At 41.0% G+C, this 25,780-nt stretch overlaps 1 protein-coding gene across 2 annotated transcripts in view; it reads right to left on the bottom strand.

The window, feature by feature from the left end:
• Positions 1–25,780, bottom strand: part of REEP3 (receptor accessory protein 3) — a 173,451-nt gene that overhangs the window by 5,291 nt on the left and 142,380 nt on the right. For both annotated transcript variants that reach the window (XM_040361983.1, XM_040361982.1), the window contains exons 6-7: positions 19,266–19,413; positions 4,542–4,690 (exon numbers count right to left, since the gene is read on the bottom strand). In XM_040361983.1, the coding sequence (XP_040217917.1) occupies positions 4,542–4,690; positions 19,266–19,413 (297 nt within the window). The remainder of the gene's footprint in view (positions 1–4,541; positions 4,691–19,265; positions 19,414–25,780) is intronic.

Raw genomic sequence — 25,780 nt, forward strand, 5'->3', positions numbered from 1 at the left:
GAGGAAGCAGAGGGGGGAGAGCATGCAGTTCACTTGGAGTTTAATAAAACACATACTAGCTCTGGGTCTGCATTGTGCTGCTCATATAACACTCCTGCCAAGAGAAACTAGCTGTGTTTATTAATGTATACACAATGAGAAGCAAACTTGTTCCACCCGACTAGATTAGGCCTGGTCAGCTCATGCCCACCCACGCCCCGGAGATCAGTATATGAAACAGCAATCTAAATGGAGGTGATTAGCAAAGGACAGCCTTGTCCTAAGTCAGTCCTGTAAAAAGGGGAGGAGCTAAACTCTATTTTAGAAAAATAAAAACAAAAAGCGCTCCCTCTAATGGGGCATTTTAGCTCATTTAGATTTAAAAAGATGTGTATTATCATATTATTTCTAATTTTAACTAAGTATACAAATACATGAGGAAAATCCCTGTTCAAAAATGATTGATATGTAAGGGCTCTTTCACACGGGACGGATCCGTGATGATCTGCCCCGTGAACCTCCACTTGCTCAGCTGATCCCCGCTAAGCCGGCAGATGACAGGGTGGTCCCCGCACACTGTGCAGGGACCGCCCTGTCAGATCTCCGCGCTCCTCTATGGGGGGATCGGATGAACATGGACCCTCTGTCCGTGTTCACCCGATCCGATCTGCAGACGGATGGAAAAATAGGGGTTTTCCTCTGTCTGCAGAATCGGAGGATTGCAGACCCGGATGAGATCGGGTGTCAGCGGATGTTCATCCGCTGTAACCCGCAATCTCATAGGGATTAATGTATGTCCCTTTTTCATCCGTAAATGGATGGATGAAAAAGCGGACATACGATCTGCATGTGTGAAAGGGGCCTAAGAGAAAAGAAAATGCAGCAAATAACATTCATGCTGTGATTTATAAAAGACCAGTACTGGAAACATGAATGTCAATGTCTCTTATAATTGTCTCACCACTTTGGACCACTTTTTTATGGTCCATATGCACGATCCAAAAATCGGACGACAAATCGTCCTGTTTTTTTGGCATGCTAGACGCATATCGAAAATGGAGAGGTTACTAAAGTTACGAAAATTCTTGTACAACAGAATAAAACATTTAAAGTGATGTCATGTGTTGTAATGTAACAAAAAACAAAATAATATGGCGCTGATAAACCTGTGAAAAATATATGTGAAATATATCTCAAAGAATTAAATAAACACAATATAAATGACTGTGAAATATATACCCAGAAAAATATATATATGACCAAAAAATTAAGATTGGTGAATTATCAATATGATAATCAATATAACAAATCCGTCCAAATGAATAAATAAAGTGAAATGAAAATAGTCCATAAAAAATCAGTGCAATTGAGTCCAATTAAGGTGAGCAGCTGTAATTAATCAAGAAAGGATCCTCCACCAGAAAGGTCACCCAATGTGTGGGAAATGAAATCTCCTTACCAGAGAAAAAGACCGGGCTTTCAACGGTCTAATTCAGCATAAGGATGTTTAAAGTCTTCCTTGAAAAGACTATTCCGGACACTGCTATGAATCACCAGTATGGATAACTTCAATAGATAGGATCCTATTCAAATCCGCTCCAGTTTAACATTGGTGTTCATAAAAATAAAGAATAGTAGGAAACCACATAGTGCATTACTGTGTAAACATTAGGTTTTTAATAGAAACAGATGCGCACTTACAGCAAAGCCTTGAAACACTTGCATATGGGATATGGTGTGGAGAGGATGGCGTTCCCTCGATCCTCCGTTTGCTTCGTATCTCCGTCCGTCACGTGTCTCTCCCTCTAGCGTGATGACGTCACTGTGGCTAAGCTCCTCCTACGCGTTTCGTCGCAATACGGACGTCTACGGGGATAGGCTGCCTCAATAAAAAGCACTATATCCAGTGCTAGGAATCAAATGCAAACAAAAACGCACACAGCATGGTCCGATAGATGGCAGCGGGTGACGTCACGTACTTCCCTACCGAACGTTGCGTCCCAAGGGCGGGACTTCTTCAGCGCTGAAGAAGTCCCGCCCTTGGGACGCAACGTTCGGTAGGGAAGTACGTGACGTCACCCGCTGCCATCTATCGGACCATGCTGTGTGCATTTTTGTTTGCATTTGATTCCTAGCACTGGATATAGTGCTTTTTATTGAGGCAGCCTATCCCCGTAGACGTCCGTATTGCGACGAAACGCGTAGGAGGAGCTTAGCCACAGTGACGTCATCACGCTAGAGGGAGAGACACGTGACGGACGGAGATACGAAGCAAACGGAGGATCGAGGGAACGCCATCCTCTCCACACCATATCCCATATGCAAGTGTTTCAAGGCTTTGCTGTAAGTGCGCATCTGTTTCTATTAAAAACCTAATGTTTACACAGTAATGCACTATGTGGTTTCCTACTATTCTTTATTTTTATGAACACCAATGTTAAACTGGAGCGGATTTGAATAGGATCCTATCTATTGAAGTTATCCATACTGGTGATTCATAGCAGTGTCCGGAATAGTCTTTTCAAGGAAGACTTTAAACATCCTTATGCTGAATTAGACCGTTGAAAGCCCGGTCTTTTTCTCTGGTAAGGAGATTTCATTTCCCACACATTGGGTGACCTTTCTGGTGGAGGATCCTTTCTTGATTAATTACAGCTGCTCACCTTAATTGGACTCAATTGCACTGATTTTTTATGGACTATTTTCATTTCACTTTATTTATTCATTTGGACGGATTTGTTATATTGATTATCATATTGATAATTCACCAATCTTAATTTTTTGGTCATATATATATTTTTCTGGGTATATATTTCACAGTCATTTATATTGTGTTTATTTAATTTTTTGAGATATATTTCACATATATTTTTCACAGGTTTATCAGCGCCATATTATTTTGTTTTTTGTTTCTTTGTTTACTATGGTATTTTAGTAATTAATACTGGCAGCTTTTCACATTTATTTTATTTATTCAATTTTTCACTGTTATTTAATTTACACGTTAGCGCAGTGTTTTTTTCTGTTTATACAGAGAAATCCCTTTTCCATGTGTTGTAATGTAATTGTATTGTATTTTCGGACGACAACGGTACTGATTATAAGAAAATCGTACGATCTGGTATAAAATGTGAACTTTTTTCGTGTCTGTCCGATCGGATAATATTAGATGAACTGTCGTGATCGGGTCTCGAAAACTCTGTACTAACAATCCGATTATCGTATGATCGATTCGAAAGCGGTATTTTTCTCCCCGATTTTCGGATCGTACGGTTCATTAGTAATGTTTGAGTGTATGTAGGACTCTGTGAAGCCTCGTACACACGACCGAGAAGCTCGACGGGCGAAACACATCGTTTTGCTCGTCGAGTTCCTTGTTAGGCTGTCGAGGATCTCGGCAAGCCAAATTTCTCCATTGCCGTAGAGGAAAAAGGAGACATGCTCTCTTTTTGGCTTGACGAGATCCTCAACAGTTTTGCTCGTCGAAAAGTGTACACACGACCGGCTTCATACATAGGTCCAACGCTCAATCAAGCACCCAAATAACACCTGCAACTCTACAGCAATTATAGCATCTGCTAGTTGTTACTAAAGCTGAACATACACTTGTAGAATTTAGAAAATTCTACTTTCTAATAGTTGATGGAAGCAAAGCAATGTTTGTTTTCAACTGTAGTGATAAAAAAATTCAGAGGAGCAGAATGTAGCAAAATTGTAATGGAATTTACGCCACGCCGCCGTAACTTAGGCCGCAAGTTCTTTCTGAATACGGTACTCGCCTCTCTAAGTTACGGCGGCGTAGCGTATATGAGATGCGCTACGCCCGCCGAAAGTTACGCCATTCTTTCTGAATCTGGTCCAGTATTTTTATTTTTTTGTAAATCAGCACCACAGCTTCCATGTATCTAAGGGCATCAAGAACCAAAAACGGGAAAGTAAACTTCCATGTACTGTTTGTACCTATAGGTAAACCTATAACAAGGCTTACCTATAGGTACAGTAAATATCTCCTTAACGTACACCGTTTAGGAGATATTTACTGTATATGCAGCCGATTACATCATCGGTGCATGCGCTCTGAAGGAACGACCACCCATGCCATTTCTTCAGAACCCTGTGCCTTGACCGGTGGATCCCGCGTGCATGCGTAGGAGTGACGTTACGTGGCTCCGGCCAGTCACACAGCTGAAGTCCGCTGACCTGGAAGGAAAACAGGCGAAGATAGATGCGGCCTCCAGCGGTGACGATGAGGGCTTTGTTTGCATAATGTGCTAGTATGCGATGCATGCTAGCACATTATGCCTTTACTTTTGCAGGTCAGAAAACAAAATGACGCTTTACTTCCCTTTTAAGGCCAAGAAATACTGGTCAAAACCAGAAAGCTGTCAGATTTCCAGGGGTAAACACTGCCTTTCAGTGTTCAAATTTAGGAAAAGCCTTATATGCCGGTATTCCTACTTTTCTGATCACACTTAAAGCACCCAATAATCTGCAAAAAAAATCTTGGCTTGGAGTGGCTTTTTGAACACTTTAATTTTATCAAAACAAAATGCACTGCATACCTCCTTGCGGCCTTTTACAACCTTAACAGATCTCATGCTCTGTGACCTCCGAAGTCCCTTCTGAGAATAGGTTTCATCCTCTGAATGTGCCCCCTCTGTTTCCTCATCTGTATTGTCATCTCCAGAATCTTTTCTTAATGAGCCAAGTCCTATGTAAACACAAAGAGAAAGGACACTGCATAAAAATGGCAGCACACAGGCTAAACCAATGCTACTAATGATTACACACCAAGCATTAATCAATATGCAAGGACTGGAGAAGGCAGCAATCTGTAAAAAGGGGGAGGGGTGTTAGCTGAGAGATAATGTGGAAGAAATAGTATACAGCAGCATTTCAAATCTTTTCCTAGCAGACAAATCCACATCAGTGTTTTAAACAAAATGGAGGGGGAAATCAATGTTAATTGCATATTCTGTCCCTAGGGCACAAGTAGTTTTATAATTCATTTAGACAACAGAGTACAGATACCAGTTTACAGCTATTAAAGGACCAATAAATCTAGAATAAAGTTAAAGAAAGGAAGAGGAAGTTAAAAGGAAAATATAATGGCGTTGATTCACTTTATTCATACTTTTTTTTTCTTCTTCTTGTAGTGAAAGTAAAGTTTCACTAATGCCGCATACACAAGGTCGGAATTAGTCAGACGAAATTAGAAAGAGGGCAGAAAAAATTTCGGAAATTCCGTTTGTCTGTATAGAATTTCGACAGAGAAAAAAACAATTTGACGCATGCTCAGAAGCATTGAACTTCATTATTCTAGGCTCTTCGTAGTGTTGTACGTCACTGCGTTTTTGACGGTGGGAATTTGGTGTGTCCGTGTGTATGCAAGACAGCTTGAGCGGAATATCTTCGGAAAAAACGGCCAAAGTTTATTCCAACAGGAAATCCGATCGTGTGTACGGGGCATAAGTCTACATCTCAGCAGCACATACTCACCCCTCATTCACACCTGCCCTCCCATGTGTCTGTAATGGTACCTCATGATTGCGCCAGTGCTGTCACATGGTGGCAAAAAGGTCCCCTGTTATGACAGGTCAGCTTGGAGCTAATAGAGTTTTTTTTTTCTTTGGACTTGGCAGTGGAATGGAGAAGCATGCAAGCAGGGAAACCTGAGTATTTGCTGCTAGAGAGAGGGGAGTAAATATAATCTTTTACTTTGCGCTATATGGGCAAAGGAAAGGGTCACTTTAAAGCGTTTAGAGCGTTAAAATCGCGGTAAAACACCGCTATTTTACCACGATTTTAACGCTCCGCTATAGACGTATCCAGTGTGAAAGGGGTCTAATGAAGAAACATCAGTGGCTGTCCTAGCTTCATCCAGCAAGAGCCCACAGCGTAGCACTCGCCGCATGTCACTGGAGAGCACATTGAACACATTTTATAAGTGGTCAGAAACTTGTAAATAACTCATGAAAGAATAAAGTTACGTTAAAACCAAGCACACCATTGTTTTTCTTGTGAAATTTCCAATAAGTTTGATGTGTCACATGACCCTCTTCCTATTGAAAAAACAAAAGTTGGATTCAAAATGGCCGACTTCAAAATGGCCGCCATGGTCACCACCCATCTTGAAAAGTTTCCCCCTCACATATACTAATGTGCCACAAACAGGAAGTTATTATCACCAACTATTCCCATTTTATTAAGGTGTATCCATATAAATGGCCCACCCTGTACATATATTTTGTTGGTGGTAGGGACGTAAAACCACACATACCCAGTGGGAGGAGTCTGGATGGTTCCCTATGGCTCGTTGTCATGGTACATGGTCATGTGGGCTTATGGGCTGTGTGTATATAAGGGAGGCATATTGTAGGGTAAAAGGGGGGGTAAATAGAGGCGCTTGCCAAAAATTGACTAAAATAACTAAAATACCAAACAACCGCACAGCAACGTATGGATAGTATGATAGATCCAAAATATTGTTTCACTCCTTGTTTCCAATACCTTCAAAAGCATCTACATTGAGATGAATGAGGTGGAGATAGTGAAAATTAATAATCCAAAGAAAATAGACTAAAAATAGTAATTGATAGTCAACACATTAATAGCAATCCAATAGAGTCATAAAACAGTGATAACTTAACAGTGATAGATCCGTATGAAGGACCAGAAAGAACACAGTGTAAATTCTGAGTGATAAAAAATGAACATCAATGTTTGTGAATAAATATTCTTCAGAGTAAAAAAAAATATAGAAATGCCTCACCCAGACATTTTTTAGAACAGAGACGCCAAGAATCCCCGAGGCGTCATCAGGAATATGGGGTACAGAGAATGAGGCATACAAGTCCGGAATATCGATCAGGGGAGATGAAGGATTACGGCCCCAGGAACCAGGACCCTCAAAGGAATTGGGACAAGGACAGGAGAAAAACAAGATCACCACGAAGGAATACAGACAACCGATCTGGAAGAAACGAAAATCGAGGAGAGGATGTAGGGCGGGAAGCAAGAAACAGAACAAAAAGAGAATAATAGGAGATGGTGTGATTAACATTAGTGGAGTAGAACTTACCCAGCAGGAACTAAAAGTTTTGGACAAAGGATTAAAATTTGCCCCAAAGAAAAACTTCAACAAATTTGATGCTTACGTTGACATCAATAGATTTGCAAGAAGCTTACACATAAAGAAATACATGTTGAATAAACCGGGTGAAGGATGTGCGAGAAATATCGCCACTGAAAATGATGTGCTACATAGCAATCTAAGAAATAAATCTGTTTTTAACCCACCAGTGAGTAATGAAGGCCATATTGAAGCCTTTAGAAGACTGGTTCTGAAAGACCTACAAGATTTGAAGATCAAGAAGATATACGACCCGGGAGATATAAAGAATGGAATTAGGAAACTAGAGGAGAGAAAAGATGTTGTAGTAAGACAAGCTGACAAGGGGGGGGCCATCGTTATCCAGTCTAAGATAGCATATCAAAAAGAGATGGAACGACAGCTAAGTGATGGCACGACCTACCTCAAACTTCCTGGAAACCCCATAATTCGATATAAGGACGATTTGGCATGTCTGGTTAAGGGAGGAATGAAGAAAGATCTTTTAACCAAAAAAGAGGGGAAATATTTACAACCAGTGGGATGCAGGATTCCGGTCATATACACCCTCCCAAAAATCCACAAATCTAGGGAAAATCCTCCAGGAAGACCCATTGTTAATGGAATAAACTCAGTAGGATCTAGAATTGGAGAATATATTGACTGGTTTCTCCAACCCATAGTAAGGAAGACTGAATCTTTTTTAAGAGATACTAAACATCTGATACAATTGTTAGATACTCTTGTATTGGATGGTGAGTCAGTATATTTAGCTACAGCTGATGTCGCATCCTTGTACACGATCATTGATCACAAAGAAGCAGTACAAGCAACTACCTGGGGTTTAAATGGCCTAAGTGATCTAAAGGATACACAAAAGAAGTTTATTACACAGTGTCTGGAATATAGTTTGGATCACAATTACTTTTGGTATCAGAATGATTATTTTAAACAGGTGCGTGGTATTGCTATGGGCGCTAAATATGCACCAAGTGTTGCAAACTTATATATGGCTGAGTGGGAAGAGGAGGTACTATACAACAGAAGACCAAAGGAATTGCTTTTATATAAACGTTTTATTGATGACATTTTAATTATTTGGTCTGGGGATAGGGAAAAGCTTACTGATTTTGGCTTTTATCTCAACACAAACGAGAAGAATATTGTCCTCTCGTGGGAAATTAGCAATGAGAAAATAAATTTCCTAGACCTTGAAATCATCAGAGAAGGAACAAAACTGATAACACAAACCTATTTTAAGACTGTAGATAGAAACAGCTATTTACCTTTGGATAGTTGCCATCATTCACCCTGGTTGGAAAATATACCGAAAGGGCAACTATTAAGGTTGAGGAGAAACTGTACTAAAGATGATACATTTTTAAAACAGGCTGATTTTATTGGGAAAAGGTTTGTAGAGAAAGGTTATCAACAAGATTTTATCGATAAGAAAATACAGGACGTTATGGCTTTGGACCGAAATTCCCTTATACAGGACTGTTCAAAAAACAATACCTTTGCTGGGGGGGTGCCATTAATAATGGACTATAGTGTCCAACATAAACAAATAGAAACCATCTGTAGAAAATATTGGCATGTTGTGAAGGGTGATCGCCACTTGACAAGTGTACTTCCGGAGAAACCTCTCTTTACATATAGGAGGGCCCCCACTCTGAGAGACCTTATTGCAAAGAATGTCCTGGATCCTCCTGACAAAAAGAGTTTCTCCTTCTTTAATGAAAAAGGTTTCTATCCATGTAAAACCTGCTTCACCTGTAAACACACCAAAGAAAGTAAGAAGAAAAAGGAAACCTTTAAATCAAGTTGCACAGGGAGAGAATACAAAATTAAAGATTTCATCTCGTGCAGAACGGAAGGTGTTGTGTATCTCCTAGAATGCCCGTGTCAAATTCAATATGTGGGTAGAACAAAAAGGCCCCTGTGGAAGAGATTGCGTGAACATACACAAAATATCATAAATGGATTCCCTAAACATAGCTTATCTCGCCACTATGAGCGCTTTCATAACAAAGATCCTTCGTCCCTGAAAGTGTGGGGCATTGAAAAATACAAACCCCATTGGAGGGGAGATAATAAAGTGCAGAAAATCAGTCAGGCTGAATCTCGTTGGATCCATGAATTATGCACCCTGTCCCCCAATGGCCATAACATAGATTTTGATTTGAACTGTTTTATCTCCAATTTTTAACATTTTTAATATTTTTAATATTTAAATCTTTCTAATAATTTTATTCATTAATTTTAACTATGATTATAGTTTATCAATATTTACCTACCATTCTCCCTTTTCATATTTATTCATGTAGTCATTCTGTTCTATTTGGAAAGGGGAGCTTTATATAGGAAAACATAAAATTTCCCCCAGTTGTTTAATCATCCACTAGAGGGAGCCGTTATCAGTTACTTGACAAACACTGAGTGTCAACTGGCTTGATACTAAGCTATGTGATTCCAGTCCCTTATTTACCCATTGGAGGGAGCTTGTATATATTGTTCCTGATATTTCATTCAATATACTATGTTTCATTATACTTGTTAATGTCCACTAGAGGGAGCTATCACTTGCCTGTTTATCGATTGAATTATGCTCCTATTATTATATGTAGAGATATATGTTCCTGTCTTTCCCCACTGGAGGGAGCCATATTTTTATCCCTGTCTTAATTGTACTATGTTTAACTTATCCTGATTCATTAGAGGGAGTTAGTATTTCGATACTACAAATTATTTTTGCCATACCCTCCATTTCATTATATACACTTTCGATTTTATATCCAAAGGAGTTACTAGTTTTAACAAACGTGGTTTAATATCCACTCGGAAGTGACGATTAGCGCGCATCCGCATTCCTATTTAAGTCACCACCACCGACGGCACCTCCATACCTATGACTAAGTAGCGTTGATCTGCTACGCAACGCGTCAGGTGAAGGAAAGTGCCGACGGTGACGTCATCTCCGCTCGCGGCCGAGAGCGGAGATCTATTGCTTTACATACAAACATTTGCTGCATGCTGTTGATATCTCCTGCTAAATGTGAGTGTAATACCTTGTTTTAACCACTAATAAAATGTGTTGAACTTATTACACTATGGAGTTTACATCTACTTTCATGTGAGTGGTCTGGAGTCTCTCCCTTGGTGGACGTTCTTGGAGTGACCCATAGAGTTTACACTGCTGGAATCCTTCAATACATCTAACAGGCTGGTTTAACCTGTTTTGAGGTGAGAGGCTGGAATTTTTTTTTTTTTTTTTTTTTTTTTTTTTTTTTTTTTTTTTTTTTTTTTTTCACGAGTCTGCACAAACTACACTGGAATTTCGTGCGGTGGATGGCAGCACTTATTTAATTTATTATCTACACTTTTTTTGGAAGAATTTGGATTTGCACCTTATTACAAGTCTTTTCTGCACCTTTCTTTTGGAACTTTCCACTATTTTTGGAGGTTGACTTGAAACACTTTAATTAACTTGAATTTTTTATTCAACATTTTTTACTTATATTTATAATATCTTTATACATATCTTACATATTTTTTTTTACTCTGAAGAATATTTATTCACAAACATTGATGTTCATTTTTTATCACTCAGAATTTACACTGTGTTCTTTCTGGTCCTTCATACGGATCTATCACTGTTAAGTTATCACTGTTTTATGACTCTATTGGATTGCTATTAATGTGTTGACTATCAATTACTATTTTTAGTCTATTTTCTTTGGATTATTAATTTTCACTATCTCCACCTCATTCATCTCAATGTAGATGCTTTTGAAGGTATTGGAAACAAGGAGTGAAACAATATTTTGGATCTATCATACTATCCATACGTTGCTGTGCGGTTGTTTGGTATTTTAGTTATTTTAGTCAATTTTTGGCAAGCGCCTCTATTTACCCCCCCTTTTACATGTTCTTTGGTGCGTGAGCACTATTTTAGTAGTGGCTGCTGCTTTTAGATTTTAGTTGATATTTCAAACAAATTATTTACAGTTAGGCTGGTTTTGCGCATTGGTTCCCCCCATATACATATTGTAGGGTGCTTTCACTGCTGGGCTCTGATGAAGAGGCTCAGAGCTTTGAAACGTGTCAGCCGGTGGTGACCACCTTCACGTTCTTTACGATCGATTGGAGTATGGTTCGAGGTCATCTCTTTGCAGCTTAAGTCGATTAAGCTTTACTGCATTTTTTTTCACTACATTTGTGAGTAGGCCCTGTATATTTTTTAATTTTATTAAAATCTTGTAATGGTAATACACTAGACTGGTGCGCCTTTGTTTTCTTTTCTCTTTGCCACTAGGATATCCCCATCCACGAAGGGCAGCAAGGCCAGTGGCACCGTTGTTGGTATCATCCCTATGGGCAATTGACTCTTGGATTATCCTCTCGTACGCAGGAGAATTCGTTTTCTGTGTTTTAAAGCTTTGAAATCGCGCCACATCAGCACGATTTCAACTGCCAATTTAATGGCGGCTTGCAACTTCATTTAACAGAAGTCTATGCAAGTCACAATGATACCAGGAAAAGGTAGCGCAGGAAACGTTTTCATAATCGCTGCGACATGAGTTGCGGCAATATGAACGGTTCCATTGCCGGCAATGGGACGTGACTTTTCATGCGATTGGGAACTGTCAAATTGCATGATAAATCACACTGGTGTGAACAGAGGCTAAAATGTGTTCTAAGATATAAAAATATATACACAGTACATCTATGACACTATTATGGACAATAATGTTTCAGGGACACAATTTTACCAACTAATGTAATGCTCTGGAAGTTGCTTAATATTTTATTATGGAAAGTAGACTCTGGAGTTAGTCAGTGTAAGGACAGATATGTTGAACAGGCTGCTAGCTCATTCACTCCATATATGTATATACATTGTTATGAAGGGACACTGAAGCACATTCATGGTACAGGAACTGGTATGCTGTTATTTGGACATCCTTCAGAGAAGTACCTAGACAACCTGAAATCAGAGACTCAGAAAGCACTGGTGGACTTGTATTTGCTTTGTGCTGGATAAACAGGAAATAGTTTTGTTGAACTTGGAATAGTATTAATTTCTAAATGGAAAATAAAGCACTGCATAAAGCCAAAACTAACATAAGCTGCAGAGCAGTAAAGGGAATATATGTCTCCAACAATTTTCTGGCATGGTATATAGTTAAACCATTACACCTCTACATTAGCAGTCATCTGCTACCAAGCCAAAATGCAAAGGAGTGGAAGCAGTGTTCAGTACAGAGGGTTAAATGACCGCAGTAGTTTGTGCACAGTACTGCCAGTCCAGTATTTCCTTCTGTTAATTAAAAAATCAGCCTACCATAAGAAAATCAGGTAGTTGGCAAGCTAGTTTATAACTGATTATAATAAATATCTCCTGTGTTTTCAGCAGAAAAGCAGTTAATTTAGGCCTTAGTATTTAGGATGTATTAGGTTAGTATTAGAGCAGGGGTGCCCAACCAATGACCCGGGGGCCACATGTGGCCCACGGAGCCCTCTGATGTGGCCGCGACCTCCTGCTCTGGGGTGGCTGGTTTGCAAGACCAGATCATGGATCGCCGATCCGTCATCCCAGAGCATCAGTGTTGTGAATGAGGAGAAAGAAGCCGGCAGAAGAGAAAGCAAGCGGCTGTGGAGCAGACCCGCATAAGACAATGCTTGCTGTATAGCACCGACTCCTGTCACAGGCGAAATGATACCAAATATTGGCATATCTGTTCTGCAGTGGTTACTAGGCTGCTTTCAAACTGATCCACAGAGCACTGCCTACCTCCAATCCGATCCGCAAAAAAAAACAGAAGGGGATCCATCCCTTTCCGCCTGGGTGGATCGGATCGAAGGGCCTATAGAGTAGAGTGGGCTGTGTCCATGTCTGCTCTCCATATGCAGTGGACACAGACCTGTCATCTGCCCACTCCACTCATTGTGGTCTGAGACCAGTTACCAAGTCTCTTAAGTGGCCCTCGCTCTTCAAGGTTGGGCATCCCTGTATTAAAGTGTATGTCAAGGCAAAATAAAAAAAGACATGCAGAACATCTCTGCAATAAATGAACATTTGCCCATGTGTAATCCTTTTAAAGATCAAGTAAAGAAAAATAACTGCTGATCTGCAAAAAATCTACTTTGCTCTTACTTTCCTGTTAAGTTCACAGAAGAAAGGATTCTGTAGACTGTAGATTATGTTGCTCTACATAAAAATGGCATAGGCTATAAGAAGATTGCCAAGACCCTGAAACTGAGCTGCAGCACGGTGGTCAAGACCATACAGCGATTTAACAGGACAGGTTCCATTCAGAACAGGCCTCGCCATGGTCGACCAAAGAAGTTGAGTGCACGTGCTCAGCGTCATATCCAGAGGTTGTCTTTGGGAAATAAATGTATGAGTGCTGCCAGCATTGCTGCAGAGATTGAAGGGGTTGGGGGTCAGCCTGTCAGTGCTCAGACCATACGCCGCACACTGCATCAAATTGGTTTGCATGGCTGTCGTTCCAAAAGGAAGCTTCTTCTAAAGATGATGTACAAGAAAACCCACAAACAGTTTGCTAAAGACAAGCAGACTAAGGACATGGATTACTGGAACTATGTCCTGTGGTCTTATGAGACCAAGATAAACTTATCTGGTTCAAATTGTGTAAAGCGTGTGTGGCGGGAACCAGGTGAGGAGTACAAAGACAAGTGTGTCTTGCCTATAGTCAAGCATGGTGGTGGGAGTGTCATGGTCTGGGGCTGCATGAGTGCTGCCGACACTGGGGAGCTACAGTTCATTGAGGGAACCATGAATGCCAACATGTAATGTGACATACTAAAGCAGAGCATGATCCCCTCCCTTCAGAGACTGGGCCGCAGGGCTGTATTTCAACATGATAAACACACCTTTAAGACAACCACTGCCTTGCTAAAGAAGCTGAGGGTAAAGGTGATGGACTGGCCAAGTATTTCTCCAGACCTAAAACCTATTGAGCATCTGTGGGGCATCCTCAAATGTAAGGTGGAGGAGCGCAAGGTCTCCAACATTCCCCAGCTCCGTGATGTCATCATGAAAGAGTGGAAGAGGCCTCCAGTGGCAACCTGTGAAGCTCTGGTGAACTCCATGCCCAAGAGGATTAAGGCAGTGCTGGAAAATAATGGTGGCCACACAAAATATTGACACTTTGGGCCCAATTTGGACATTTTCACTTAGGGGTGTACTCACTTTTTCTGCCAGCGGTTTAGACATTAATGGCTGTGTGTTGAGTTATTTTGATGGGACAGCAAATTTACACTGTTATACAAGTACACTCACTACTTTACGTTGTAGCAAAGTGTCATGTCTTCAGTGTTGTCACATGAAAAGATATAATAAAATATTTGCCTCAGTGTAGGGTGTATTTATACCTTTTCTTTTTTTTGTAAACTCCGGGAGCTGCTGCTTCTTTACAGTGCTGTGCTCACAGCAATGAAGGCTACAGACTACCTGTACTGAGAATAAATGTTTTTCTGAACAGGTAGAACAGACAATGTCAAAAGCAAAGGAAGAAAGGCGCACCAGCCTAGTGTGTTACCGTTGATGGGGTTTAATCAAATAAAATGATAGTAGAAACTACTTACAAGAGAACTGACATAGAAAGCTTTAACAGCAAATGGATACCCCTCGAACCACACTCCAAAATAGGGGGGGATGTAGAGGTGTGTCACTGCCAGTTGACGTGTTTCGAGGCATCAAGGGCTTCTTCTTCAGAGCTGAGCTCTGATGAAGTTCTCTTGCAAGTATTTTCTACTATCATTTTATTTGATTAAACCCGTCAACGGTAACACACTAGGCAGGTGCGCCTTTCTTCATTTGCTTTTGTCGTTTTCTACTAGGACATTCCCCGTCCACGAAAGGCAGAAAGGCCTGTGCTACCGGTCTTTGACACTGTTGGTGCGTTCCATGTGGAATATTGAATAACTTTGGACATTTCACCCGTGCGCAGAAGTTTGTTCTTGTTTTGTGTAGAACAGACAATGTTAATGTTTAAACATATTGGGTGAATGAACTGAAGATTTGTAATAACTAATTTCAATGTGGATGTATTTGACATTTCTCAAAAAAAAAAACGTACATGGACTGGTTTTAGCATGCATGCCACTGCCACCAATGAATTCATTTTACTGATGTATATGCAGCTTAAGGGTCCAATCATGTTTAACACACACACACTGTGGTGTGAATGTGAAAAAGAAAATGTTCTAAATAAGGCCGTTTTATCAGTCTGGCAAACTGAAGTGACAAGTGCTTTTGCGCTAAAATAGACCCTAAATGAATCAATCCACCAAAAAAAAAATATATATATAGTGCAGCAAAACCTAGTTATGTTTACATGACATAAAACAGGAATATAAATAAAATGTGATTCTGCGCAACATATCATGCTGGTAAATAGGTGGTATCACATAAAATTATAAATGTAGGAGCTGACAATTTCAGCATGAAATATCAAAATAAGTGGAGGAAAAATATATAAATATAAATAAAATAAAATAGTGAGTCCAAAAATAGTGGTGAGTCCAAAAATATATATATATATATATGCTCAAAGAGTAAATGTGCAAAAATATGTAAAAATAGACTGTTGTGTGAAAAGAATGGAATAGAAGAGTTCAATCCCAAAGTATAAACACGGATCAGCTGTCAGGACAGAAGTACTAAATGCACTGGATGTAGGTGAACACCAGCTCTATAATGTGAATGCACAACCGTGCAGTAGAAGATGAGCCAGATCCCTGGCTGAGCTCCCAGGACTCTTACCTCTGAGCCCTCCTTAATGGGCAGTGATATACAGGTCACTCGCAGCCTTCTATGGGTGGTCACTGATGTTTCCTCTCTCGATATAGCGTATCCTCCCTCTAGTGGGATAAATGCTCCTCAGTGCCAGATGGGTAATGTGAGTAAAAAAAGAGAGAGAGGACTCCCATAGTGAGGTACCGTTTGGTGCAGGTGAAAATAATTTATTAGGAATAACCTGCGCTTACATTAAAATAAAAGCAATGTGCAACGAGGAAACAAAACAAGCGGCGTTTGAATCGCCTGCTTACGTCACTCCGGGTGTACGTCCTCCAATCCCTACGCGTTACGACACCACGTGTCTTCGTCTGGGGACGAAGACACGTGGTGTCGTAACGCGTAGGGATTGGAGGACGTACACCCGGAGTGACGTAAGCAGGCGATTCAAACGCCGCTTGTTTTGTTTCCTCGTTGCACATTGCTTTTATTTTAATGTAAGCGCAGGTTATTCCTAATAAATTATTTTCACCTGCACCAAACGGTACCTCACTATGGGAGTCCTCTCACTCTTTTTTTACTCACATTACCCATCTGGCACTGAGGAGCATTTATCCCACTAGAGGGAGGATACGCTATATCGAGAGAGGAAACATCAGTGACCACCCATAGAAGGCTGCGAGTGACCTGTATATCACTGCCCATTAAGGAGGGCTCAGAGGTAAGAGTCCTGGGAGCTCAGCCAGGGATCTGGCTCATCTTCTACTGCACGGTTGTGCATTCACATTATAGAGCTGGTGTTCACCTACATCCAGTGCATTTAGTACTTCTGTCCGGACAGCTGATCCGTGTTTATACTTTGGGATTGAACTCTTCTATTCCATTCTTTTCACACAACAGTCTATTTTTACATATTTTTGCACATTTACTCTTTGAGCATATATATATATATATTTTTGGACTCACCACTATTTTTGGACTCACTATTTTATTTTATTTATATTTATATATTTTTCCTCCACTTATTTTGATATTTCATGCTGAAATTGTCAGCTCCTACATTTATCATTTTATGTGATACCACCTATTTACCAGCGTGATATGTTGCGCAGAATCACATTTTATTTATAGTCTGGCAAACTAGCCTCCATGTCATTCCATAAAGACACACTAGGTGGCACAAGCTCCCTGTTTTACTATATTGCAAAGTGCAATCTTCTTCAGCACAAACATCTGGGTTACATTATTTTCTACTTCCTGCCTCTATTCAAAACAAAGCATTCTACATCACATCCATGAACACAGATTATTATGAAATGTCCTAAATTATTTGGATTATGAGAGCCATATGAACTGTTTTACTTGATGAAACAACTAACCCAGCAGTGACTATAGGAATTACTTTAGACTGTATTTTCCATTACTAAACAGCAATTTACTGGTAATTCTGCCTACAAGGACAAAACTCCCAAATATTGAAAAATCTGCCTTCATTTATTCTAGCTTCAGGTTTCCTTCTACGACCTCTTCTGTGGTGAACTGGGAATCTGCAAGCAACTTAGAGCTCCGCTATTAAAATTCCTGCTAGACTAGCAGAGCATTGTGTATTTCAGTCATGTCTGCACAGTGCTGAACCATTTCCAGCCAACCTTCTCTGAAATCTTTTTATCTTCCATCCTTTTTTTTTTTTTCTACATGCTTATGAATTCACATCTCCTACATTGTATTCTATCACTGCGAAGCCTGGTAGATAGGCTAGTCAAGTGTCTGGGGAAAAAACAGCAATATATCAGCAAGACACTTCACAAATTATGTTGAGATTAACACACTTTTATTATATATTTTTTTTAAAGACTAGACTCTTTACAGCACAGTAGACTCAAGATACCCAATTTAAAGAGAACAATCAGTGCGAGTATACAATATAAAAATCCTCATTGATAGGAGGATCCATACATACCTGCAATTTGAAAGCCCAGCTCTATAGTATGCTACTGGAGCCCCTAAAAAGCCTAAACTTCTCAGTGTGGGGTGAATAGGCACAGTCCCTTCTGCTGCCTACAATACAATGTTCTCTGGCAAACCAAGCCTCGGCTTTAAGACATGGGAAGCATACTTATGAAGATGAAAATATATATTTTCAGGACAGCTTCAGGAGCTCTGAAGAGCCAGGCTGTTCCAGGACACATATGATGCCAGCTAGAGCCTTAGTAAATATTGTATGCTCACACTACAGCTGTCCAGCAAAAGCTAAGCCATGCAGTTAAAGCTAGCGAACATGAACCAGGATGGCCATGCAGTTAAAGCTAGCGAACATGAACCAGGATGGCCATGCTGTTAAAGCTAGCGAACATGAACCAGGATGGCCATGCTGTTAAAGCTAGCGAACATGAACCAGGATGGCCATGCTGTTAAAGCTAGCGAACATGAACCAGGATGGCCATGCAGTTAAAGCTAGCGAACATGAACCAGGGTGGCCATGCAGTTAAAGCTAGCGAACATGAACCAGGGTGGCCATGCTGATAAAGCTAGCGAACATGAACCAGGGTGGCCATGCTGTTAAAGCTAGCGAACATGAACCAGGATGGCCATGCTGTTAAAGCTAGCGAACAGGAACCAGGATGGCCATGCTGTTAAAGCTAGCGAACATGAACCAGGATGGACATGCTGTTAAAGCTAGCGAACATGAACCAGGGTGGCCATGCTGTTAAAGCTAGCGAACATGACCAGGATGGACATGCAGTTAAAGCTAGCGAACATGAACCAGGATGGACATGCAGTTAAAGCTAGCGAACATGAACCAGGATGGCCATGCTATTAAAGCTAGCGAACATGAACCAGGATGGCCATGCTATTAAAGCTAGCAAACATGAACCAGGGTGGCCATGCAGTTAAAGCTAGCGAACATGAACCAGGGTGGCCATGCCGCCCACCTTCTCCCTGTCCTGTCTTGCTCCTAGCCCCCATCTGCTGATCTCCCGTGTATGACTCTGGCCTGCCTATGGTTATGATTGTGGTATTCCCCTTCTATTGTACTCACTTGTTTAGACTGTTGTTATTTGTGGGTCACTGTTTGGTTGTTGGATTGTTGTACACTGTTTGGTATTAGAGGTGTGTTTTATCTGTATTTACTTATCTTAATAAACTACATTATTTCACTTTACATGCATTTGGTTTCCTCTGTTGCAGTTCACACGGTTCTGGTCACACCTGTTTATGACAAACAGCTACTAAAATACATTTTTATGTGACAAAAGTGAAAACAATTTAAAATTGATCATACAGCCTAGGACAGGAAGTGGCCACAGATAATAATTGCAGTAAAGCATTTCGCTAACTGACCCGTTGTGCGTTCTGCCCAGGAAACACTTGGTACATACCATACATAATACAGCAAATAGTCTGACTTACCTGGGGTTTCACTGGACATGGTTTTCGACTTCTTTTGTACTTCTTGCAGGGGCGGAAAGGATCTGCCCCCCACGGCTTCATCCCCTTGTATCGCGGTTAGATCGTGCATACTGAAGCTTCGTAAGCGTTCTGTAATGGCCCCCTGGCTCTGGGCAAACATACAGGTATGATTTAGAACACATTGGAAATATCTGTGTTTTTTCATTAGTGTATTTGGCAGTGGTAAAAAAAAAACTAGAAACAAGGACAAATGATTAAATATTTCCACTACACAGGCAGAATGTTTCTATTTCATAGAACATTGTATTCCTGACACTTGGAAGGCATGGTAAACAAGTGGGAGGAGGTGTTGTTACACTGAAGTCATGGAAATTAAAACTGAAATTCAGCTGTCTGCATCCATCGCAGGCTTCCTAAGGCTCCATTCGCACGGGCACTTAACCACATTGTGAATCCCAGTGGCAAGAATACACCGATTCCTGTGGCTGGAACTGACAGCTGTGGCTGCGGGGCCTGTACAGTGCAATGACAGGCTGTCAGCAGCAGCAGCTATTCGTGACTGTTTGCACAGCCAGCAAACCTGCGGTGATAATGGCTGGACGCATGTGCCACACACTGATCTCAAACGCAGGAGTCAGTAGATTCTTATCACTGAGATTCGCAGCGTGGCCAAAGGCCCGTGCGATTGGCCTTACTAAAATAAACAACCACTGGTCACATGGGATTAGCACCTACATACCTCGTTTTACATACCTCATTTAGACCAGAAATCAAGGGAAACCTTTTGATGAATCCATTGACATGAACTATGCTGATGCAATTTTAACATTTTACATGCTTGTAGTGCCATACTTGTATTACTTTATTAAAGCTGAACTCCAGGCAAGTGGCTAAATGCCAAGGAATTTGTATTTCCTTCCATCCAGTTCTTAAATTTACATTGCTATGTCACACAGCACTGTCTAGTAGGGAAAAAGACCTAACTTATCTCTGCTAAAGAAAAGTAACTTTTACAGGTAACTACCCTGCCAGTAAAGAGTCTATTCACAGTTGTGTGACTTAAAATTTGTGTGATTTCGATTGTGACTTTACCCTGAAACTTTGTTGCGACTTTGATGCAATTTTGATGCAACCTTGGATAAGTGCGACTTTGACCAATGTGATCGTTTTGATTGTGCTCTACAAAGTTGCTAGACATGCACAAAAAGGAAACATTTGCTTAGATCGAATCGGTCGAAAGTTGATTGACCAATTTGAATTCCGTGTGAAGAATAGCTGGTTGTTAGAAAGTGGGCTAGGAAGGCGCCCACCGCATCATTATCAACCGATCACCCATCAGCTGTCAGCGAGTTTCTCCACTGACAGCTGAATGTAAACAAAAGAATGAAAAATAAATGAAAAAAAAAAACAGTATTGTGTCCCCCTCAAAAGCCATACCAGACCCTTATCCGAGCATGCAGCCCAGCAGATCTCCCCTCCTGAACTATACCAGGACATGCCCTCAGCATGTGGCCCCCAAAGCACTTTGTCCTTATGTTGATGGGTAGAGGGCCTCTTCTCTACAAATCTGGCCGGTGGTTGTGGGGGTCTGTGGGCGGGGGGGCTTATTAGAACCTGGACCTTTTAACAAAGGCACACCCAGATCCCACTCCCCTTCCCATGTGAATGAGTATGGGGTACATGGTATTCCTGCTCATTCACCAAAAAATGTTCACCAAAAAGTAAACACAACACTCTGCCATCTGACAGCCCTGGCCCCTTTGTGACGTCATCGAACCAAGGGTATGCTGGGTCGGTGATGTCACAAGGGGCGGTGCCAACCAGCAATGTCACCGAGTGGCCCAGCCCCTTACTTATTTAAGAGTTGCCAGGTGGCTTTGCTGGCAGACAGCGGGGGCCTTCATCGGAAACCAGAGGTTTGTTTCTTTTTTCAGGACGGCGGTAGCCCCGGGGGACAATTAAAAAAAATAATAATAAAGGAGTTCTCAAAAACTGCCTACTGTCCATTTTTTCACTACACTTTTTTGGGGTGAATGAGTAGGGGTACTATGCCAGGGTCCTTCTCTGCAGTTGCTGGCAGGGGACAGACTTTTGTACTCAAGCTGTGGCTGCTTAAAAAAAATTGCTATAGAACACTGAATGCCTTTTGTTTTTAATGTACCTGAGCTGTAAATAAACATATTCTGATGGCAACATGGCATTGTTGTATCTGATGAATCTCAGAATTATATATAACATACATCATGAGTCCTCCCGCTCGGCCTAGTTATTATTATCCTCATAGCAATTACTGTTACTCGGTCATAGGTAGCACTGGGGATGAAGCACAAACAAATTAAGCTAAATTATTCATTTGCATTCTTATCAGCTCTCAAACCCCAGCACCATGCCACCCTACATACAGTGACAGATGCAGAGGAAAACGCGTCAGTATCTATGATATATTTAAAGTGGTGCCACCGACCACAGGGATTAAGAATGTCTCATTTTCGCAAAACTATACAGAATATTTAACAACAAACTTTAAAAGAGCCTCGGAGGGCAGCTGTTTTGTTTTTCATTTACTGCCGTGTTTACTAAGGGAATTATTCATCTAAAAGATGCCCCTTGGCAACTTGCACATACAGATCTGAATCCACAACATCGAAAAGTAATGCAAATAGTGGCGTTTCTGCTGTGTGATCATTATTACCTTTTGTAATAAAAGTTGGCAGTGCTAGTCGTTTCCTAGAAACCACCGAAGGCACAACCTTTAGCATTATTCTTATTAACAACTTTTCTTTATTCGCCATCAAATTAAAGTGATTACACTGAGAATTCTTTGTTCTCTTCTCTGTCAGACAGCATATCTGTCTTTGATTAAAGGACTATTGTTCTGTTCTACTCTCTACTATAAAGTCTTTGTCCTATTGCTTTTTCCTTTAATTCTGACAAGAAAGTAACAAGCACAGGCGCCCTCATGCTCGAGCCCTTCTATGCATAACACAAAATTAAAAGGCAAAATCCAGACAAAATATAAAAGACACAAAATGAATAAATCATTAAATATTTTTTTTTATTATTGCAAGCAGTTTAAAGGGGAGTTCCAGCCTTTTTTTAAGTTTATTAAAAGTCAGCAGCTACAAAAAGTGTAGCTGCTGGCTTTTAATAAACAGACACTTACCTGCTCCACGGCTCTAGCGACACGCCGGCCGGGGCTCCGCTCCTTGCCCCCCCTCGCCGGCCGGCGTCTTCATTCCTAGTGTGGGCACCCGGCAGTGACAGCTTTCGGCTTCACGGCCGGGCACCCACTGCGCATGCGCGAGCGGTACTGCGCATGCGCGAGCGGCGCGGCACCGTCCGATTGGACAGGCGCTCGCCTACAGGGAGGGGCTGCAAGAAGGCGATTAAGCTAATTGCCTTTCCAGCCCCTCGGCGGAAGGAGGAAGTGGGACAGGAAGTCCCCTTCTCCTGAAGCCCCCACTCCCCCCTCAAAAAAATTACATGCCAAATGTGGCATGTAAGGGGGCGAGGAGTGGGTTAAGTGGAAGTTCCATTTTTAGGTGGAACTTCGCTTTAAAGCCCCTCTCTAGGATAAAACTGAACTTTTACCACCCCTTCCTTCCACCCCCTCTAACCTATGCTGACAGTCTTTTGTGTCTCTACCTTGTAAAGGTACTAAATACTCACCTCAGGCAGGCCGTAGGTGATGCGATTTTCTTTCCTACAGCCATGTGTTGCAGGAAAGAAAATCAATTGATTCCCCCATGAGCACAGTCAGTTCTCCCACAGAGCTACTGAAGCCGGAAAGCCACCCCTGCCAGGAGAACACAGTGATAAATGCTAGCGCCTATAGCCAATGGCAATAATCATGTCCAATATCCTGGTTGTACCCATGTCAATTGATGGATCGACTTGGGTACAATCAGCCTCCCATAGATGGTTTGAATTTCGACCGATCCCTGCTGAACCGGCTGAGATTCTAATCATCTTTGTTCGGATTTTTCCCCCCTATTCAGGTCCCTTAGGCTGCATTCACACCTGAGCGTAGTGTTTTGCGGCGGTTTTTACCACGATTTGCCGCGTCAAAGTGCATCGTTTTTTACCACAATTTGCCGCGACAAAACGCAGCGTTTTTTGCCGCATTTTTTTTACAGGTCTAGGGTCATCAATGTAAAATGCCCAAACGCCCAAATTCGAGCGACAAAAAAGGGTCCAGAACTTGTCTGGGCTTCAGGCGTTCGACGTCAGGCGTTTTGTAGTGGAGATGTGAACCATCTCCATAGAGAATAATGTATTTTTTCCCCTCTAGCGTTTTGGGGCATCGCGCTTCAGGCAACAAAACGCTCAGGTGTGAATGCAGCCTTACTGCCACCAGTTCCGGTACAGGGGACCATTAATCCAGCACTGCGATAACGCCCTGAGAGCCCCTGGCCCCTACGTTCTTGATGTGATGACTCCTCTTCTCTGTCCTAAGAAGCCCCCAATGCCAGACATATAATAAGAAATGTCCACACCATGCAGAATAGGGGAGGACTGGAGGCTGCGGTGTGACGTGACTGATTTAAAGGAGTTGTAAATAAAAAAAAAATTCTTTGCTGAAATGACTGTTTACAGGGTATAGAGACATAATAGTTAACTGATTCCTTTTAAAAATGATTAAAAATAGATAAAAAATCAATCATATAATGTACCTGTAGTTTCTAGTTTTGTTTTTGCATCTAGTTTCGTTTTTGGATGTTATTTCCTGCCTCTGGGCTATACAGAGCATACAGAGCCATAGAGCAATGATGGTTTGGAAAACGAAACTAGAAACTAGACACACAGTAATCACACCTCCTTGATTAGTGACCACAGAGAGAAAGCTCCCAGTACTGTGGTCATCAGCAAACAGACAACCAGGAAGTGTGGAGATCAGAGAAGAATTACAGCAACTTGAGAGCAAAAACGAACAATGAGGACATGAAAACAGCACTGCATTAAGGTAAAGAAAGCTATTAAGATTAAAAAAAAATTCCTTTACAAACCCTTTAAGGTAATTAAAAACAGCCATTTCGATTTTAATTTTTTTATGGCCATCACAGAGAGGGGGTTTGGGAAGAGGAGGTAAAAACATAATTTATTTCATTTTTAATATTCAAAGCAAACTCAACCATCTATTTATGTCTCTGTGCTTTAGTTTGTTGAGAAACCACTTTGAAAAATAACCCCTTATACCTTCTGGTCATGGCCATCTTGAGTAAGGACAGGTGATTCATGTAGGATTTACTTCCTGAAATCCATCTGCCCTTAGCTCAGGCATGCAGGCAGGAGGGTGTGCTTAGCTGAGAAAAAAAACACAGAACCCCCCCCCCTCCCTTCTTGAAGATTCCTGGAATGTATGACATAATTTGCATGGACATGGAAACAAGGAAATAACTGAGGAAATGTAAAAATAAAATAAAAAAAAAAAGAGTTTAAAATAAGTAAATATTATATACTTTCCAATCTATTTACTAATGATAGCAGCTTAAAGATTACAAATAGTTCATTTTGATTTATAGAGTGAAGGTCCACCTTACATACCTAGATTTGGCTTGATATCAACCTTATTTAAAGGGGTTGTAAAAGTACAATTTTTTTTTCCTAAATAGCTTCCTTTACCTTAGTGCAGTCCTCCTTCACTTACCTCATCCTTTGATTTTGCTTTTAAATGTTCTTATTTCTTCTGAGAAATCCTCACTTCCTGTTCTTCTGTCTGTAACTCCACACTGTAATGCAAGGCTTTCTCCCTAGTGTGGAGTGTCGTGCTTCCTCCCTTGGACTACCGGAGAGTCAGGACGCCCACTAACACACAGCTCCTTTCTCTATCTGCAACGTAGAGAGCGTCCTAACTCTCCTGTAGTCCAAGGGAGTTACAGACAGAAGAACAGGAAGTGAGGATTTCTCAGAAGAAATAAGGACATTTAAAAGCAAAATCTAATGCCGCATACACACCATCACTTTATGTGATGAAAAAAAACGACACTTTCTGTGAAGTAAAAAATGACGTTTTTGAAACTTCAATTTTCAAAGACGAAATTGCCTACACACCATCGTTTTTCTCACAATGTTCTTGCAAAGTGAGGTTACGTTCCACCACGTTTTACCATTGAAGTAGCTTCTGGGCATGCGTGGATGAAAAAACGTCTTACAAAACGACGTTTTTTGCTACACACGGTCAATTTCTGTGAAGTAAAAAGTGCACTTTTGAAAAACGACACATAAAATTGAAGCATGCTTCAATTTTTTTTGGTCGTTTTTTACAAGACATAAAACGACGTTTTCCCCCACACACAGTCAATTAAAGTGACGTTTTTAAAAACGTCATTTTTTTTCATCACATAAAGTGATGGTGTGTACGGGGCATAAGGATGAGGTAAGTGAAGGAGGACTGCACTAAGGTAAAGGAAGCTATTTAGGGGGGAAAAATTGTACCTTTACAACCCCTTTATTCTACTGCATAGCAGAGCTCAGACTGATAAAAAGAGAAGCAGCACAAAGAGCCAAGCATTTGT

Source organism: Rana temporaria, chromosome 8 (genome assembly GCF_905171775.1).
Source record: "Rana temporaria chromosome 8, aRanTem1.1, whole genome shotgun sequence".
NCBI classification, from domain to species: domain Eukaryota; kingdom Metazoa; phylum Chordata; class Amphibia; order Anura; family Ranidae; genus Rana; species Rana temporaria.